This window comes from Manacus candei, unplaced genomic scaffold, assembly GCF_025592945.1.
Source record: "Manacus candei isolate 608988 ecotype Guabito, Panama unplaced genomic scaffold, ASM2559294v1 h1tg000073l, whole genome shotgun sequence".
Taxonomy (NCBI): Eukaryota; Metazoa; Chordata; class Aves; order Passeriformes; family Pipridae; genus Manacus; species Manacus candei.
The window spans coordinates 4,003,174-4,021,322 of record NW_026138121.1 but is presented as its reverse complement, the minus strand read 5'-3'; the positions used below and the strand labels follow the sequence as shown (position 1 = coordinate 4,021,322).

At 56.7% G+C, this 18,149-nt stretch overlaps 1 protein-coding gene across 2 annotated transcripts; it reads left to right on the top strand.

Annotated features, from left to right (window-relative positions):
- Window positions 1–1,811: 1,811 nt before the first annotated feature.
- SLC16A1 (solute carrier family 16 member 1) lies at window positions 1,812–17,261 on the top strand. 2 transcript variants are annotated; one of them, XM_051808604.1, is made up of 5 exons: window positions 1,812–1,907; window positions 10,618–10,875; window positions 13,856–13,999; window positions 14,453–15,301; window positions 15,720–17,261. In XM_051808604.1, exons 2-5 carry the CDS (start codon window positions 10,659–10,661, stop codon window positions 16,001–16,003), a joined length of 1,494 nt encoding a protein of 497 aa, XP_051664564.1. In that variant the 5' UTR covers window positions 1,812–1,907; window positions 10,618–10,658; the 3' UTR covers window positions 16,004–17,261. The 2 variants fall into 2 exon arrangements, with proteins under 2 accessions (XP_051664564.1, XP_051664563.1); XM_051808603.1 differs by lacking the exon at window positions 1,812–1,907 and adding an exon at window positions 2,120–2,351.
- Window positions 17,262–18,149: the final 888 nt, after the last annotated feature.

Sequence of the window (18,149 nt, the reverse complement as noted above, 5' to 3'; positions counted from 1 at the left end):
TTTATCTTGTTGTCTACACAAAACAAAGCGCAGGCCTCTCCCTGCTCAGTCACACAGAAACGCACGGATCAAGGGAGCCTCCCACCCACTCGCTCTTTGGGTTACGGTGTCTCGCCTCAGAAGTGGGTGAAGGAGTTGGTTGTAGTGCCTGGTCTTTTATCGAGTGCACCTGGTCCATTCAGTGCCTCGACATGCTCGGAGCACACCCGTGACCGCGCTCCCTGCCATGGAGGGGCAGCGGTTCCTTTGATATGGAAGTGCTCACATCTCCCTGCAGCTGCTCCGTCTCCATCTGTGGAGTGTCACTGCTTATTCCCTTCTTTCCCTCCCTTGGCTCCCAGCACCACTACACCGCTACACCACTCTTCTTTCGGCTCTAAAACAAATTAGAGCATTAGACATGCGACCCAGAAGACAATTAGCGTCATTAGGCAGCAGGAGAGAGCAGCTGGAGAAAAACATTCCCAGGTAACAGTCCGTTTGTACAGGATTTGGGACACATGGGGAGTGAAAAGCACTGGTTGCACGGCTGCTACGGGCTGGTTTGCATCCAGAGGGTGAGGAATTCTGCTTGGAATGGGGACACACTTCCAGCAAGGGCCTCTTCCATACACTGAGGCATTGGGCATGCAGGGCCTGGGCCTGTTTTATCCCAGAAAGCCAGATTTTGAGGGGAATGACTACAGCATCCAGCTTGTTCACATCCCTGGGCACATGGTAGCTTGGGGCACGGGGCTGGATCTGGCAGAAATAATTGTGATCCACCAGAAATGCCTTTCCCCCGGCAGTGCATCCCTGCTTTCATGGGAGTGCAGCTGCATGTGAGGCCGGTGACAATCAGAAATGTTCTGGTGGATGTCAGGATTTTAATTTTAATGGATTTTTAAGCGCCGATGGGTTTGGATATAGACACTGTGCAGCATTCTGCACCCGAGGGGGTCAAGGGCCCCCAGAAATGGTGCCAGGACCCCCAGGAGCAGGTTCAGGACTCCCAGGAGCAGGGCCAGGGATCCCAGTGGTGGGGCCAGAACGTGCCGAGACCAGGGCCAGGGCCCCCAAAAGTGGAGCCAGGACCCACAAAAGCACAGCCAGTGACCACAAAAGTGGGGCAAGGAGCCCCAAGAGTGGAGCCAGGGCCCACAAGAGTGGGACCAGGTACCACAGGAACAGGGCCAGGACTCCAGGAGTGGGGCCAGGACCTCTGCGAACAGGGCCAGTACCCCCTGTAGTGGGGCCAGGACCCCTGGGACTGAATCCAGGGCCCTGGAGACTGGAGTCAGGACTCAAGGAGTGGGGACAGGACCTCAGTGAGAAGGGCCAGGACCCCGCAGGAGCAAGGCCAGAACCCCCGAGAGTGGGGCCAGGGCCCCCCAGGAGTGGGGCCACAACCCCTGGAAGCAGAGCCAGGAACCCCTGTAGTGCAGCCAGGTCTCCCGGGAACGAAGCCAGGATCCCTGGGATCAGGGCCAGGACCCCCAGGAGCAGTGAAGCGGCCGGGCCCGGCAGTGGGGGAGCAAGGGGCACCCCTGGTTCCTGACCCCGCGCCGAGTCACCCCGTGGGAGAAGCTTCAGGGAAGTCCCGCTCTGCCGGTTAAAGTCGCGGCCGCATCCGGCCCGGCCTCCCGGCACACCCGGTCCCGGCGCTCGGTCCCGCCGGCACCGGAGGCCCCGCACGGGCCGGGCCCCGCGTGGCCGGGGCGGTACGTGCCGGGGCTCACGGCCGGGCCCGCCGGTGGCGGGGCCGGGCAGGGGTCGGGGGCGGGGTGGGGGGGCCCGGCGGGGCGCACGTGGCGCGGGGGGGCGGCGCTCGGCGGGGCCCGTCCCGCTCCCGCCCCCGGGGCCCCTCCGCCCCTTATAGCGGCGGGGGCGGGGGCGCCCGCACTCGGCGGCGGCGGCGGCACCCGCAGGTAGGGCCCGGCCGGCCCACGTGGCGCGGCGGGACGGGGACGGGCGGGCGCGGGGTTGGGACCCCCCTCCTCCGGCTGCGGGAACCCCCCCAGCCCATGACTCCTGGAGCCTCCCCCGGCTGCTGAAGCGCTCCGGCGGCTCCGCGCTGCCCGGGGCCGGTGAGGGTCCCGCGCCGTTGCCGGGGCTCGCGGCCGCCGCCGCGGCCGTTCGGTTCGCTGGCGGGTCGGTTACACCGCGGCGGTTCTGCCCGCGTTGGATCCGCCGATCCGGCCCCCCCCCCGGCTCCCTCAGACCCCCGGGAGGGGGGGAAGCCGTGTTTTTGTCCCCGCTCCGCGGTGGCCGCGTGGTGAAGGTCCTACACGCGCCCTGCCCCGACCGCCCCCGCTCCTCCTTCAGCGGCAGCAGCGCCCCGGGGTCGGGGATCCCCCCGCGCCCTTCTCCCGGTGACCGGCGGGGCCCGGGCCTGGGGGTGGCTGGTGGTGGCCTTGGGGGTCCTGGGTTGCCCAGCTGCCCTAGGTGAAGTTTCCTTGCCCCAGAGGGGTTCCCCTGGGCCGGGGAGGGGGGTCTCTGCCCCGGGGGCTCCTTGTCCGGGCCCAGCCCCTCAGGCCGCTCCCCGGGCACCTCCGCGGGACGGTCCCCGCGCCATTTGAGGGTGCTCGATAAGCGCTCGGGGTGCAGGGAAGGGGCGATTACCGCGTGTGTCTGGCGGCTGATAAAGGCAGGGAAGGCCCGGCAGCCGCGTGGGAACCGTGTCCTGCGGCTGGGGGTGAGTTTAGGGCTCTGGGGTGCCCCCCGTCCCCATGGGGAGCGCTCCCGGAGCCCTCAGCCCCTGGCTGGGCTCCACATCGCTCGCACCAGCCCCGGGCGGCTCCTCTGGGCAGGTGCTCGGAGCTGGACCTCGGGCGCTCGAGGCCGGCCGGGTGGTTGATCCGCCCGGGTCCCTCAGCGCCGCGATCCGCTGCTGGGGTTCGCGGGAGGGACTGCGGGGCTCCGGCCCCGGGAAAGGCGCCTTTAACGCCTGTTTCTGCCTTGCTCAGGGAGGAGGAGAAAGAGGCGGTGAGGTCCGGACGGTGCCACACGTGCGTGGGGCGCACACCCGCCCTCGGGTGTGCGGGTGGGCTGTCACTCGGCCGCTGAGGTGTTGCGGTGATCGGCAGCGGGAAGGTCGGACCCTTGGAACTCGCTGGTGGCTGGTGGTCGCTCACACTCGCTCCGTAACGAGGGGCTGTCGAAACGCTCCCCGAGCTGGCACCTACTTGCTCTGGTTGAAGCCCAGTGGCCTCTGGCAGGTGTTTGCTGGCCCCAGAATGAGATGTTTGGGGAGCTGCGTGCGGCTGGGCTCCAGATGTGCTGTTGGGCTGCTTTGCCCGGGGTGGGTGTCCTGGCTCGGGGCAGAGCCCCCAGGTGTGTCACAAAAGGGTGAGCAGTGCTGGAGGGTTTGGAAGCTGACCTGAGGAAAAGGGATGAGGGTGAGCAAGAGGATCAGAAGAAAATTGTGGGTCACTTGTAGCTGCAGGAGGAGAGGTGGGATTTGTGTCCTTCCCTGGGACAGCAAATGTTCCGAGTGCTTCAGAACACTTTCTGCAGGCTCACACCCTGCCGTGCGAGAGCAGGCCCTTTGCACCAGGGTTTCTCATGTTCTCTCTCATGTGCTTTAAGTTCCTTCTGAGGAAAAAGATGGATTTTCTTAGTTGCATCACAAGAAACCAGGTCTAATGATTCTGTTTTTGTGCCTTTCTGTGAGCCTTAAGCCTTTTTGTGGTGCACAGGCATCCCATTTTCATGCTAAGTGAGGTAATTTAGTGCTGGCTGATTCTCCTGGGTGTTTTTGCTCTGAGATTTCCTTGGCTGTGTCTGTAAGGGAAGGAGCAGGGCTGAGAAATGGGCCGGGGGAGGGAACAGCCGGGGTGTGCTGGGAGTGGAGAAACCCCCTGAGCTCCTGTTTGGTAGCTTTGTGGGAAGGGGCTTTCTCAGTCTTAGATGAATCGCTGGGGTGAGTGATCTCAGTTTGCACAGGCAAACCTCCCTGCCCCAAAGTCGTGGGGGTGCCTGTGCCTGTCCTGGCCCCTCAAGGAGGTGTGAAGCCTCCTTCCCTTCCAGGAGGTGTTCCCTACAAAAGGTGTGAATGGTTGCATGTGCTTTCTTTTGGCTCCTACTTCGCAGGGTTGACCTGATTTATCTGGCAGCTAAGGTGGAAAATACCCAGTGACTTTCATGCTGTCATTTTATATCTCCTTTATGAGGAGTTGAAAAGCTGCACGTAGGCTCGGGGAGGCGAGGTGCGTGTCATTAAGTGCTGTAGTGCAAATCTATTGTTGCACTTTTATGGCCTTTCCTATTTCCTTCTCTGGAATCAGCCTGTAACAGTGACTGTAAGAAAGTGGGAACCTCTCACTGGCTGACTCACTTTCAAGCGTGCCCTTAGAGCTGCTGCAGTGTAGTTGCAGTTGTACTGTAGCCAAAGAAAATCTGTGTGGAGCTGTAGTTAGTTGCTGAAACCACAATCACCCGTGTGCTACTGGTGTGACCTCCTCTCCCACCTCCTTGCAGGTGCTGCCTTGGTCCTCAGTGTGAGTCTCCCACCTCCATCCTGGTGCTCCCTCATCCCTGGTTTGAGGGCTCAGAGGCAACAATCATGTGGGAGCAAAGCTCAGGTTCCTGCTCTTAGGGGAGAGACAGTTCTGTTTGGACAGTGATAACTGTGACTTTTTGGGGGTTTGCAGCCCCCTGCTCTGCCAAGACACCGGGAGCTGTCCCTGGCTGGCAGTGTGGGTGTCTGATGAAAGAATGCCGGTGCTGTTCCGTACCACATTTTTCTCATTCTGAGGATTTCCTGGCGGGCACAGGGTGTTCTGGGAGCGTTCCTGAGCACTGCTGGTGCGGGGAGGATCAGCTCTGTGTCCTGGCAGAGCACAATTCATGCTCAGGGTGGGACTGTGAGACCAAATACAGGGGCTGAGCACCTCCTGTCCCCTCCTGAGACTGGGGGACTTGGCTGGCAGCCGGTGCTGTGGGAATCCTTTTCTCTAGGAATATGGGCACAGTTAGAGAAGGGGATCTGCGTGCTGTGCCTGGAGCTGAAGCCAATGTGAGCCCAGAGGACACGCAAGAGCTGCTGCACATAATGTTCTTGTAACCAGCCTGGCCACAGGGTTTTGGGTCAGAGTGCTCTGGGAGAGCTGTGGCCACAGCCAGGCTCTGGTGTAGAAATAAGCTAGGCTTTCGACTTGGGCTTGTTGGTAGCTTGCTTAAGCTTGACTTCATGCTGGAGTAAGATGCTTGGTCCTTGCTCAGGCAAGCCGAGACCACCTGCTGCTAACAACCAGGCATGGCATCCCTGGATGGGAGCTCCTCTGGTGGACAGAAATAGCTGCTCGCTCGATCTGGTTGGTTGTTTTTCCCCAAAGCTGCTGATAAACCATCCCAAAATCTCACTTTGCAGGGCAGCTCACAGCCTTTCACAGCCTATGCTACTCTGGGGAGCATTTTGGAGGTCAGAAGGCTGTGTTTACTGGAGAGAACCATGGTGAGTGTCCAGGGAAGGTCCATGGTGAGTGTCCAGGAAGGTCCATGGCAGGTGTCCAGGGAAGGTCCATGGTCCTGCCCGGCAGGGTGAGCAAGATGATCTGTGTCTCTGCAGGCCAGGGCTCGTGCTGGCGGTGGAGCTGGAGGAGGGCAGCTGCCAATGCCGTACCCCGTGGCGTCTGTCTGTCTGTCTGCATGTTGGGCCGGCAGACCAGGGCACGTCTGGGGGTGCACTGGCCATCCCTGGTGGGGAGAGACACTGAGCGGGCCCGGCTGCTTCTGGCCTAAACCTTGAGCCTGCCCGTGCGGGCAGCCGGCCTCGAGCAAGCCCTACCCGTGCTGCTGACCTCACCTCACCCCGGCAGCGAGGGCTGGGGCTGAGCGGGGCCTCAATCGACCATTGTCTTGGTGCAGAGCCCTTGGAAGCGCCGGGGAGTCACGTAGGCCATGTGCTGCCAGGTTAAACCCCGGCGGTGGGGGCTCGCTGGAATTACAGCTCTGCGCTTAATGCCCTAAACCCGCTTAAAACCGGTGAAAGTGGTGTCTCATTAGCTCCTGACAATCTTGATTTCGTCTTGTTTCTGGCCAGAAAAGGGCCATATTTGAAGCTATAAAGCGTTATTGGCTGTGGACACCTTCATTTCCCCAGCATGAGATCTCAGTTTAGTTTCAGGGACCAGAAGGGGATGCCGGGAGTCTGCCAGCTCCCAGCGTTGGACAAATGTCCCATGGGATGTTTATGGCCCTGTGCTGAGCACTGGAAGAGCCTGTTGTGGTGAGCTGGACTTGGGAGATTCTACTGGGAGGGGTAGATATGTGTCAGGCTCTCCTTTGGCTTGTGCTTTGGGATGGGGCTGGTAGGAACAGGCTCCTGGGGACCAGTGTCCCCCTCTCTGCTGGGGGCTTGAGGGAGGAATACCCCCAGGGAGTTGGATCTGTGTTGCTGGTGAGGGGCAGCTTTGTGCCCATCCTGCCTTGTTTCAGTGTTGGCATTCCCAGGCCAAAGGCCAGGTCCAGCTGACAAAGGCACAAGGAGCCCAAATGGCCGCTGTATAGCTGGGACATCCCTGGACTTCTTTTTGCCATGGAGGTCCCACTCCAGACATTGCTACATCCCGCTCTGGAGCTGGGAGAGCGCAGAGGAGCAGAAGGCAGGGAGCAGAGACAGCAGGGCTGGGATGAGTCACTGTGGACTTCACACCTACCAAGGTGTGCCGGGTGAGCTTCTGCCGGCAGTGGCACAAACCTGCGTCGATGTTGGGATAGGGGTGGGCTGTGGGAGCAGGAGCTGGGGCTCCCTGGCTGCCCTGCTCCGTGGGAGCAGGAGCTGGGGCTCCCTGGCTGCCCTGCTCCGTGGGAGCAGGAGCTGGGGCTCCCTGGCTGCCCTGCTCCGTGGGAGCAGGAGCTGGGGCTCCCTGGCTGCCCTGCTCCGTGGGAGCAGGAGCTGGGGCTCCCTGGCTGCCCTGCTCCGTGGGAGCAGGAGCTGGGGCTCCCTGGCTGCCCTGCTCCGTGGGAGCAGGAGCTGGGGCTCCCTGGCTGCCCTGCTTCAGGTCCCAGGCACTCTGAGCATGGGAAAGGCGTTGTGAGTTTATACAGCAGCAGATGCCATGAGTGTATGCCCCGAGCAGGGAAGCTCTGAGCTGGAGGGATGTGCGAGCAGAGGCAGAGGTGTGCTGTGCTCAGGCACAGCCCTTGCGTGGGTGGGGGACGTCCTTCTTCCCCTGACCCCAAAAAGGAGTGGTGTGAGGTCACTTTCATAAAGGCTTTGCCCCAGAAATACTTTGCGGCATTTGCAGTGCTTTATAAATGTGAGCCTCTGTCTTTCTGTGCTGGAGTCCTGCCAATCCAGGCTTTGAAAAGCGCAGCAATTTGCTGCATTATGTAACTAAAAAGTCTTGAAATCATCCTGTTCCAGGCCCCTTTGGAGAAGGGATAACAGTGCCTGTGCGTGGGACCTCGGAGATGGAAGGGCTTTAGTCTCCTGTGGGATCTGTTTCGAGGTGATACCGTCCTCGTTGCCTCCATTCCTGCTCTCGATGTCGCTGTGCAGAGGAGGGTGGCTGTAGGCTACCCATTCCTGTGGATTAGTCAGGACTTCAACAGGGAGCAGATGTGATACTCACACTCATTACTCGGTCTCATCAGTCTTAATTACTGCAAATACGGTTATTTTATTTCCTAATAGGGCAAACTGTAGCTGGCTGCCTGGCAGCTGTGAATTTGATTTCCAAACACGTCTTACACGTTGCAGCTCTTCCAAAACAGAGCTGGAAATGTCATAACTATGTTCTGAGTGTTTTTTTTTTTTTTTTTCCTTTTTGCAAAGGGGAGGAATCTTTCCAATTAGGCTGCCTGCCTTACATGTGCTTTGTTTTCTTTTTCCCTCGCTCCTTTGAAACTATTTCTGTGTGGAGGCAAGGAGGAAATCAGCAAGAAGCCTTAATGCGGTTGAGAATGAGCTTTCTAAAACTGGTTTTTCTTAATAAGGATTTTCAATGAGTCAGGGAAAAGTGTTGTGGCATGCAGAACTCCCCATGTAAACCCTCTGGCGTCAGGCTTTGGGAATCTTGCTTCATGGTCTCAAAACCTTGTTCAGCTGAAGGTTTTTCGTTGTGCCTCAGCAATGCAAGAGAGGTCATGCCTAACCCGCCAGAGGCCTTTTATTTTACAGAGAGATGCCACCTCAGCACCCACAGGAGGAGGAATGCTGCTTGCAGGGGAAGAACAAATAGGTGAACCAAGCCACAGTCATTCCTGAGCAGTTGAGCTCCTCGGGAGCAGTGGTAGAATTAAACCAGTGTATGTGTCTCAGGAGCAAAAGGGAAAAAATCCCCAACACCTCATCTGCACCCCGCCAGCCTTTGCCTTGGATGGCTTTTATTGCCTGTAGTTTTAATTAGTGCTCACAAGTAGATTGTATTCCGTGCTGGGAGTTTTTATAGCCAACACCTGGTAGTTTCAGCTTTTAAAAAAAAACGTTTTGGATAAATCAGTGTGGTTGGATGAGGCTTTAAGGTTCACTGAAGGCCATGAAAGCTCAATGTGACTCAAAGCAAGAGGTGGTGGGAACTCCAGTGTGGGGAGGGGATGTTCAGCAATTCCTGGTGCTCATGGTGGGTGGACTGCTCCATGGCCGGAGAGGCCAGAGTGCATCAGGAGCCTCTGGCACTTCCCTCCCTGACTGCTGGTGCCAGGTGGGTGCCCACAGATGTGTTGGCCCAAGGATCTGCCTGCAGCCAGATCCGAATGTGGGTCAAGCTATCCCTGAGAGTCCCAGAGAGGAAATCAGAGGAAAAAGTCTGTGGCTCCCGGGCATAGTTCAGCTGTGGACGTGCCAGGGGCAGCGTCTTGTCAATGATTCCTTTGTTGGAGCGGCGGGTGGCTCGGAGCTGCTCGTGATGGTCATGTGTCACACTGGCCAGGATGCAGGAAAATACCCTGCCAGCGAGAAACCAGTGTCTGGGTCGGGCTAAACCAGTCTTAGCAGCTTATGGAATCCGACCTCCCGTGCTTTGCTTCCTCTCGCCTCGCCTGGGTCCTCCGGGGCATCACCTGAGCACGGCCAGGTGTCGGGTGGCTCTGGCAACCCCGGTGCTGTATCAGGTAACTGCTGCTGGTGCCTCCGGTGCCAGGTGGGAGCGGGGTCTCCCCGTGGCTCTGGGCTGTGCTTTGGGTGGGACACTCTGATCCCGGCCTTGGATGTGTGTCGGAGTTACATGGAGCGAGCGAAAAGGCAGGCGCCCGCAGTGCTGTGCTGTGTGCCCAGGGGATGTGCCAGGTAGATGCTGGCATGTCAACAGCCGTGGATGAGGATGAGATGGTAATCGCCGTGGGCCGGGGCGGATTCGTGCTATAAATAGGAGGCTGCACCTCTCAGAGCCAGCACCACGCTGCTTTGAAGTTGTCGCTGTGCCTGGTGTGACCCGACGAGCTCTGGAAAAGGCTCTCTGGCTCCAAGGTGGCTTTTTCTCAGCAGCAAGCTGCAGAGTGAGGGGTGGGCTCTGGTGAAGGAGCCCAGTGTCCCCTCCTTGGCTGATGGTGCTTAATACGGGCAGGGTGATCTCTGGCTGGGGAGGGCCGTGGTGCATCAGAAAGTGTCTTCTGAAACCCCTGGGGGCACACAGGAGTTCTGGGGTTGGTAGCGATTCCTGTTGCTTTGCATGTTGTGACCCATGTTTGTGAGCAGCTGCCCTGGTTGTGGTTCCTCCCGGGATGGTTCATGCTGCTCTCTGCTGCTGGAGCAGCCTTGGTTTGGAGGAGCTGTGCCTCCGGGGTGTGATCCAGCTGTGCAGCAGCTGCAGCGTGGGCCTGTTTATGAGCAGCCCGACCCTGCTGGCCTCTGGATCGCTCCCAATCAGCCTCTCCCTGCTCAGCCTCTCCAAGGGGATTCCACACTTCAGCAAGACTGTGTGACATTTCCCCATTTATTTTGTTCTGTAATCCCTTCTGGTTTCATCTTTTTAGGTGAATTGTTTTTTACACTTTGGTGCTTTGTGAAACTCGCCTTTCAGTTGGGGAGAGGGGTTTGGATGCAGCTGGGTCAGGAGATGCCCTGGCAGGGCCAAGTCCCCTGGGAATCAGGCTCTGCTGGGGCTGCTCCCTGTGGATCCACCTCCCCCTTCCCTGGCAGCATACAGGAGCCTTCCCTGGTCACTGCTCAGGCTAAGTTTAGCTGCAGGCCCTGACCTTTAGGGGTGATGGGTGTGCTGTGACACCTGACTGCTCTTTAGCAGTCCTGGCCCATGTGTGGAGACTTATTTCAGTCACTGTTCCTGCAGTTGATAACCTGGGTGTGCTGCTCCTGCTCCAGGAGGCCTAGGGCTTCCTGGGATATTGAAGTGCTGGGATTTCCTGGAGATGCTGTCGGGGCTCTGGCTGCTGCTGTCCCAGACACTGCCTGCCCTTTCCAGTGTAGGTCAGGGTGTTATATCTTAGATTTGACCCTTACAGATACATACTATCCAGGGCTCTTAAAGGCCAGCTGCAATCCGAGCGTGTGTTTTGGGGTGGCCCAGTGCGCTGGTGACCCTCAAGTGCTCCCACCCCTCAGATCAGCTCTCCTGGAGGTATGGGGGCACTGGTGCTGTGCCAGCCTTGGGAGCAGGGCTCGAGCTGTGCAGTTGCGTGCCAGGAGCAGGGATGCAGCGTCTGCTCTCAGCTGAGGCAACACTTTGTCCCTTGCAGATCTTTGAACCCCAACTGAGTCGTCGCCAGCTTGGTTCAAGATGCCACCGCCCGTCGGAGGCCCCGTGGGATACACCCCTCCTGAAGGAGGATGGGGATGGGCCGTGGTCGTCGGAGCCTTCATCTCCATTGGATTTTCCTATGCCTTCCCCAAGTCCATCACCGTGTTCTTCAAAGAGATTGAGGTCATCTTCAATGCATCCAGCAGCAAAGTCTCCTGGATCTCGTCCATCATGCTGGCTGTTATGTATGCAGGAGGTAAGCGGGCTGGAGGCAGCAGTGCTTGTGCTCCTGTGTCACAGCACAGGATGCTGCTCTGCTGCTGGGGCTGGTGATGCCCACCTGGCCATAGTGAAACAACCAAAACTTTGCTGAAAGTTGGAATTCTCTCCTTATGTGAGAGCAAAACCTCCCTTAATGAGTTTTCTTGAAAGAAGTTGCTCAGAAAGTTCTATTTAGTGCCCAGAATGCAAAAACCGGGTTAATCTGTCCTCCTCTGCAAAGCCGTAAGTAAAATCTTTCCGGGGAATTATGACTTGTGTAATTCTGCCCTTGTCCTTGTTACAGTGGGCTATGGACTCTGTGTCTGCTCCCAGCACCCTCCTGAAGGCCAGGGAGCTGCTGTGCCATGTGTGGGAGCCTCACTCCCAGGGGCACTTTTCCTTTAGATAAGACATTGATTTTTTTTTTTTATTATTATTTTTAAATTCAGCATACAGTGTGTCTGTCTAGGGATTTGTCCCCATTTCCTGGTGAGCTCAGCTGTGCTTGGAGTGCACTGAAGCCTCGTGCTGCCTTTTCCTCCTTGCTGGTGCCGAGCAGTGTCACGAGCAGCTTGTGCTGTTTGAGGATGGCAATGTGCACTGGAAGTACAGAGGCATGAGCAGAATAAGGCAAACCCACTTAAACTGAAGCAGCTCCCCTCCCCTGCCCTTCAGCAACTGCCTTTTGAAGGCTTTTAATCCCCCAGCCGTGTGCTTTACGCTTGTCTTTAATGGGTGAGGAGCAAGCAGGGCGCTCCTGGTCTCCAGACCCCGGGGTCTTGTACCCGCCTGCGAACACGGCCTTGTGCTGGGCTGAAAGAAGCTCTTACTGGCAGCCTGCTGTTGTGGCCACTTCAGAGGCAAATGGGAGCTTGTCCTGCTGCCATCCCCAGCTGGCGAGGTGCCCGCGGCCTCGCTGCATTTGTGCATCCAAAGGAGCTGACGTCAGCTCCCGGCTGAGCACGAGGCTTTTCCTTTGGAGGGAACAGGCTCTGCTTTGTCCTCGCTCAGCCAGCGAAGCGACCAGCACATTTCCCTGCTCCGATGTTATAACAAGCTTGTAAACCGTGTAACTGCCTTAATGAGACCCAATCTGGGCCATTCCTCCTCTCCTAATAGCTCAGAGCTGGTTCCTCTGGGTGCCCTGAGGGCAGCACTGGCTGGAGGTGCCTGGCAGCAGGGGTGAGAGCTACCTCCTCCAGCCCTGGGGTCATGGTTGTGTCCCCCTGTCCCACTCTGTCCACACTGTCACTGTCTTTCCTGCCCCCATTGATCTGTTGCCATTAAATTCCAAGAACTGCTGGTCTTGAACCACTTGCTCATAGGCTGGTGCCAGGGATGCTAAAAGTACCCCAGACTTGCCCAAGTGCTTTTTTTTCACCCAGAGGGTGGTTGGGCACTGGAACAGGCTCCCCAGGGCAGTGGTCACGGCCCCAAGCCTGACAAAGCTCAAGGAGCCTTTGGACAACACTCAGGCACATGTGGGATTTTTGGGGGTGTCCTGAGTGGGGCCAGGAGCTGAACTTCAGTGATCCTTGCTGATCCTTTCCAACTCAGGATTTTCTGTGATTCATCCCCCAGCTGCTGGAGCACAAGAACATGCTCCTGCCCCACTTGTTCCTGCCTGAACCCAGACTCTTTGCAGGGTCTGAATTGCACTGGAGCAATAGGACACCTGGCACTACCCAGCTGGGTAGTTTCCTGCTGGCTGTCCTTGGATCCTGCTGCTCCCTGGCTGGATTTACTGGAGGGGAGGCCATGGGTGCTGTTAGACTCTGTCCAGGGGCATCATGTTTCTGAGTTCAAGGTCCAGTGCTGAGCAAAGTGCTGAATGCTCTGTGGGGAAGCCTGTGGGATTTGGGGTGGTGTGGCACCTCCTGGGTGCTGCTGCTCCCTCTCACGAGACCAGGCCATGACCCATTCCCATGGGACCACACTGGATGCTGTGGGGCTGGGGGCAGCCTCTGCAGCTCCAAGGCCTCTGTAACCTTCTCCAGGCTGTGTTTAAACTGGGCAAAAAGGTCAAGTAGCATCTGAGGATCTATGAACAACATGTTGACAACCTCTCTGTCTGTTAATGGCAAAACGGGGTCTGTTAATATTCACTGGATGAACATCCAGTCTATTTAAATACCTTTTAGTGTCTGTAGAGCATGCTTGGCATTATCTAATCACTGTTTGCTTTGGATTAAAGCTCCTGATAGTGAAGCACTTAAAAGGGCAATTGGGTCCTGTTTGCCTTAGGGGTAGCAGTGAAAACAGAAGCACCCCTTCTCCTGGGGCAGTGCTGTTCCTCCTGTGAGCCCTGGGAGCTTCACTTGTGCCCACAGAAGATGCTTCCTCACAACTTTGTCTGGTCTTGGTAAGAAACCTCTGGCTGGAGATGGGCAGTTGCTGGGCAGTTGCTTTGCTGCTGAGACCCCAGCCTGTGGTGGGTAGGTGGCTGCAGGCAGGGCAGAGGCCACAGCATGGGGCAGGTGGCTTCACCCTGTCCCAAAGCCCTGTTTTTGGGGGCAGCTGGTGCCTAAGCAGCTCCTGTTTCAGCCCACAGAAGGCAACTTGCTCAGAGAAATCAAAGTTTTCTGTGGTCTAACCAATTCCTACTCTTGTGGTGGTTTAGATTAGATATTAGGAAGGAATTCTTCCCTGTGCACAGGTTACCCAGAGAAGCTGTGGGTGCCCCGTCCATGGAAGTGTTCAAGGCCAGGTTGGACAGGCCTTGGAGCAACCTGTGGAAGGTGTCCCTGCCCATGGCAGGGAGTTGGAACAAGGTGATCTTTAAGATCCCTTCCAACCCAAACCATTCTGTGATTCTCTTATCTCCTCCTGCCCTTACCCCAGTTCCCTCCCTGGGTGAAGCATCACTGTGTGAACGCTGGAACCTTCTGGCAGCAAAGCTGCAGTGTACCTGTGTGTGTGTGTCCTGTCTTTCATGCAAAGATAACTCACCTTTGTTGCATTTCCTTTGTCCCCAGGTCCCATCAGCAGCATCCTGGTGAACAAGTACGGCAGCAGGCCCATCATGATCGCGGGCGGGTGCCTCTCGGGCTGCGGGCTGATCGCAGCCTCCTTCTGCAACACGGTGGAGGAGCTCTACTTCTGTGTTGGGGTCATAGGGGGTAAGTGATGGCTCTGCCCCAGCAGAGCAGCGACAGGAGCGTCTTAAACCCAGTGATAATTAAGGAATGTCTGTAAACTGGCATAAATTCTGATTTCTGTTGCTACCTGGTACCTCCCCAGCCGGCAGCAGGGGCTCACTGCTGCTTGTGCAGTTGGGAAGTTGGTGGTCAGGCACTGGAACAGACTCTCCAGGGCAGTGGTGGAGTCTCCATCCCTGGAAGTGTTTAAGAAGCATGTAGATGTGGCACTGGGGACATGGCTTAGTGGTGGACCTGGTAGTGCTGGGTTAATGGTTGGATTCAATGATCTTAAAAGTCTTTTCCAACCTTAATGATTCCATGATTCTAAGTTGGAAATGGAGCTGTGAAACCCCCACAACTGAAACCCCTGTTGTCCCACCAGCCCTTCTGTGACTCAGTGCCTGAGTCCTGAGCCCCACATTTCTCTTGCAGGCCTTGGACTCGCCTTCAACTTGAACCCAGCCTTAACCATGATCGGCAAGTACTTCTTCAAGAAGCGTCCACTGGCCAACGGGCTGGCGATGGCAGGAAGCCCTGTCTTCCTCTCCACCCTGGCGCCCGTCAACCAGATGTTCTTTGGCATATTTGGCTGGCGTGGCAGCTTCCTCATCCTCGGTGGCCTCCTGCTGAACTGCTGTGTGGCCGGATCCCTGATGAGGCCCATAGGTCCCAAGCCGGATCAGAGTAAGGAGGCGCAGCAGGAGGCTGGGAAGGCAGGGAAAAAGGATGATGGTGACACCAGCACAGACCTCATCGATGGCAAGAGCAAGAAAGAGAAGAGCTCGTTCTTCCAGACAATCAACAAGTTCTTGGACCTGTCTCTGTTCACGCACAGGGGCTTCCTGCTCTATCTGTCAGGCAATGTGATCATGTTCTTTGGGCTGTTCGCTCCCTTGGTCTTCCTCAGCAATTATGCAAAGAGCAAGAAGATCCCTAGTGAGTCTGCAGCCTTCCTGCTCTCCATCCTGGCCTTCGTGGACATGGTGGCTAGACCTTCCATGGGACTGGTGGCAAACACCAAGTGGATCAGACCTCGCGTCCAGTATTTCTTCGCCATCTCTGTGATTTACAACGGGGTTTGCCACCTCTTGGTCCCCATGTCCACCACCTATGCTGGCTTCTGCATTTATGCTGGATTCTTTGGCTTTGCCTTTGGCTGGCTGAGCTCGATCCTGTTTGAGACCCTGATGGACCTGGTGGGAGCTCAGCGGTTCTCCAGCGCCGTCGGCCTGGTGACCATCGTGGAGTGCTGCCCTGTGCTTCTGGGACCCCCTGTGCTAGGTAAGGGTGTGCTGTGCCTGGGGGGACTCACTTGAGGACGTGGTTTAGTGGTGACCACTGTGGTGGTGCTGGGTTGATGGCTGGACTTGATAATCTTAAAGGTCTCTTCCAACCTTAACGGCTCCATGACTCTGGCTGTCCTGCCTGGCCTTGCTGAGCCATGGCGAGTCCCCCTGAGCAATGGGCAGCCCTTGGCACTGGGGCAGGGGTGAGGAGACCACCCTGGCATCTGAGAGATGGCTGAGGCAGTGGGGGCTTAGCCCCTGGCATGGGGTGGGGGAGCAGGGAATAAAGGAATGTGGGAGAGGTCCTTGCCTGAAGGTGGGGGTGATGGTTTTGGGCTACTCTTGGCAACATAACCCAAGAGCTGCTCCGGGTTGTGGGGATCTCGCTAAGCTGTCCCCTCTCTGTCCGTCAGGGAGGCTCAATGACATGTATGGTGACTACAAGTACACGTACTGGGCCTGCGGGGTCGTCCTCATCATTGCTGGGATCTACCTCTTCATCGGGATGGGCATCAACTACCGCCTGGTGGCAAAGGAGCAGAAGGCGGAGAAGGCGAAGAAGGAAGGGAAGGAGGAGGAGACCAACGTGGACGAGCCCGAGAAGCCGAAAGAGGCGAACAACGACGTGGCCTCCTCGGCCCCCTCTCCTCAGAAGAGCTCTGAGGATGTTGTCAAAGAGGAGGAGAGCCGCATGTGAGGGACCGGTCTCAATCCCGGAGTGTCAGTCGGGGAAGCGCTGCTGCCCTGGCGGGGCGGCCGGGGCACAGCTCTGCTGGCGCTGGGCGGCCGTGAGAAGTGTTTAAACCAGGTGTTCATTTTTAAACGGGCTCTGAGTTGTCTTTCCATCTGTGTTCAACAAAGGTAACAGGCCTACACATGCAGTATCCTCGTGTGTCAGGGGCAGGGGGGGGTTTTATAGTCTTGGCTTTTTAACAGTAACATGAATGTACTAATATGTGCCTTACAGTCTCCATATCTAGTCAAATCTGGATGAGCCTTAACTCTAAACTGTGCTTTAGCTCTGTATTCTGCTTGGGGTTGGGGAGGGTGGGGGGGGGTGTATGCGTGTGTTTTGGGGAGTTTTGTTGTTAAAAAGCCATAAAAAGCAGGATACTGGATTTGTTGGAGCACGATGAGCTTCAGGGCCAGCCCTGGATGAATACTGCTTCACACGCTTCTTACCGCAGGCCCTCTGCAGGGGGGAGAGCCGGGCACGGGGCAAGGTGCTCCTCGATCCCCGTGCCTGGTGCCTCCTGGCTCTGTAGGTGGTCTTTAGGTATGTTTTGAAAACACTTTTTAGCTACTGTAGTTCTTTAAAGTCCCTGTTTTTGTAGCTGTTCTCTCATGGGATATTCAGGTTCAAGAAGGACGGCTGCGGTTCTTGCTGAGCAGCGTTACCCGCTCCGGGGCCGTGGCAGCCCGGGTGTGCCCCAGCCTTCCTTGGGCAGGGCTGGAGTCTCCCCTGCCTCCCCACTCTGCCCTGATGGTGCCTCTTTTCAGCCCCATGCTGGGTGATGTGAAATGGGGGGCTCAGTTTGGGGTGCTGGCATTGATCCCGCTGCAGGTCTGTGCTGCCCTGTCCCTCCATGGGGTGGGTTTCCACCAGAGCATCCCACCCACATGAGAGTTTTAGGTGCCTGACCCTGGGCAGAGTGGTGGGGCACGTGGAGATGGTACATCCCTGAGACTTTCTGCTTTTGCTCTTTTACCTGTTAGAGAAACCTCTTTTACTTGCTTCTGTTCAACTGAGATCTTCAGGCGGTGGATGCCGAACCTCTCACATCTAGGACACGTAAGGGGGAGGAAAGAATTTGTATGTATTTATTTTTTATTTTTTAGTGTTGGAAAATATCTCAATGTACGTGGAGCAGGTTAATGGCTCTCAAGTTCTAGTACATGTTGATCAGAATTCATGTTAAGAGGCTGAGTTTTTTCAAATAAACTTGTTTTTTTTTTTTTTTTTTTTTTTTTACAATTTACCCATCAAATGTTGAACTTCTTTCTTAGAATCATACTTCTAAGAATCATACAAATTGTGCCAGACAATTTGTAGATTTAGGGTCAGTTTTGGGGAGAGGGGAGTGGGGCTGTGGCAGGGCAGATGCTCTTGCTGTCTGTGCTGTCTCCCTCTGAGTTGAGTGGGACCACAGCTGTATGGGAGCTGAAACCAAAAGAGGGGTTAAATGAAGGTGGTCCTGAGAGAGCTGTCCTGGGGTCCCTGGGCCCCTGGTAGGGTCAGGCCCTGCACTGCAACCACTCTCCTTATGCTCCCTTGGCTGCAAGGCCACTTTGGGCCTTGCTTTGGTCTAAATCTCACAGAAAGGAGGCTGGGTTGGGTTTTTCAGAGTAACTTTATAAAGCCATTGGATTACTTTGTACAAGAGGATGTGGTACAGTGCTGAACTGTGATACTGTAAAGCCAAGTAACTGTATTTCCAGAGCTGGTGTGTCTGCTGGACCACAGGGATGGGCTCACATCACAATAACTCACCCCTGGGGAGCTGCCCCTGTTCTCCTAATTTTTGCAGGTACAGGCAGGTGTGTGGGGTGGGTCTCCAGTAGGGTAAAAATCTCCCAGTCAAGTGGGGGCTGCAGGAGGGGCTGGGATGTAGCCTGAGCTCCTCTGCCAGGTGTGTGGCTGATGCTCTGCTGGTCCCCACCCCTCCTGAGCAGGGGGGGTCCTGTCTGGGCTGTGGTACCACTGCAGCTGACATGGGTGTTACCATAGCCAGCACTGCTGGGAGAGGCTCACAGAGCCAGGGCAGGGAGCCAACCCTGCTGCTAAGGAAAAAAGTGTTTAAATAATTTCCTGCTGCTTGGACGTGGCTGGCCTGGAACACTTC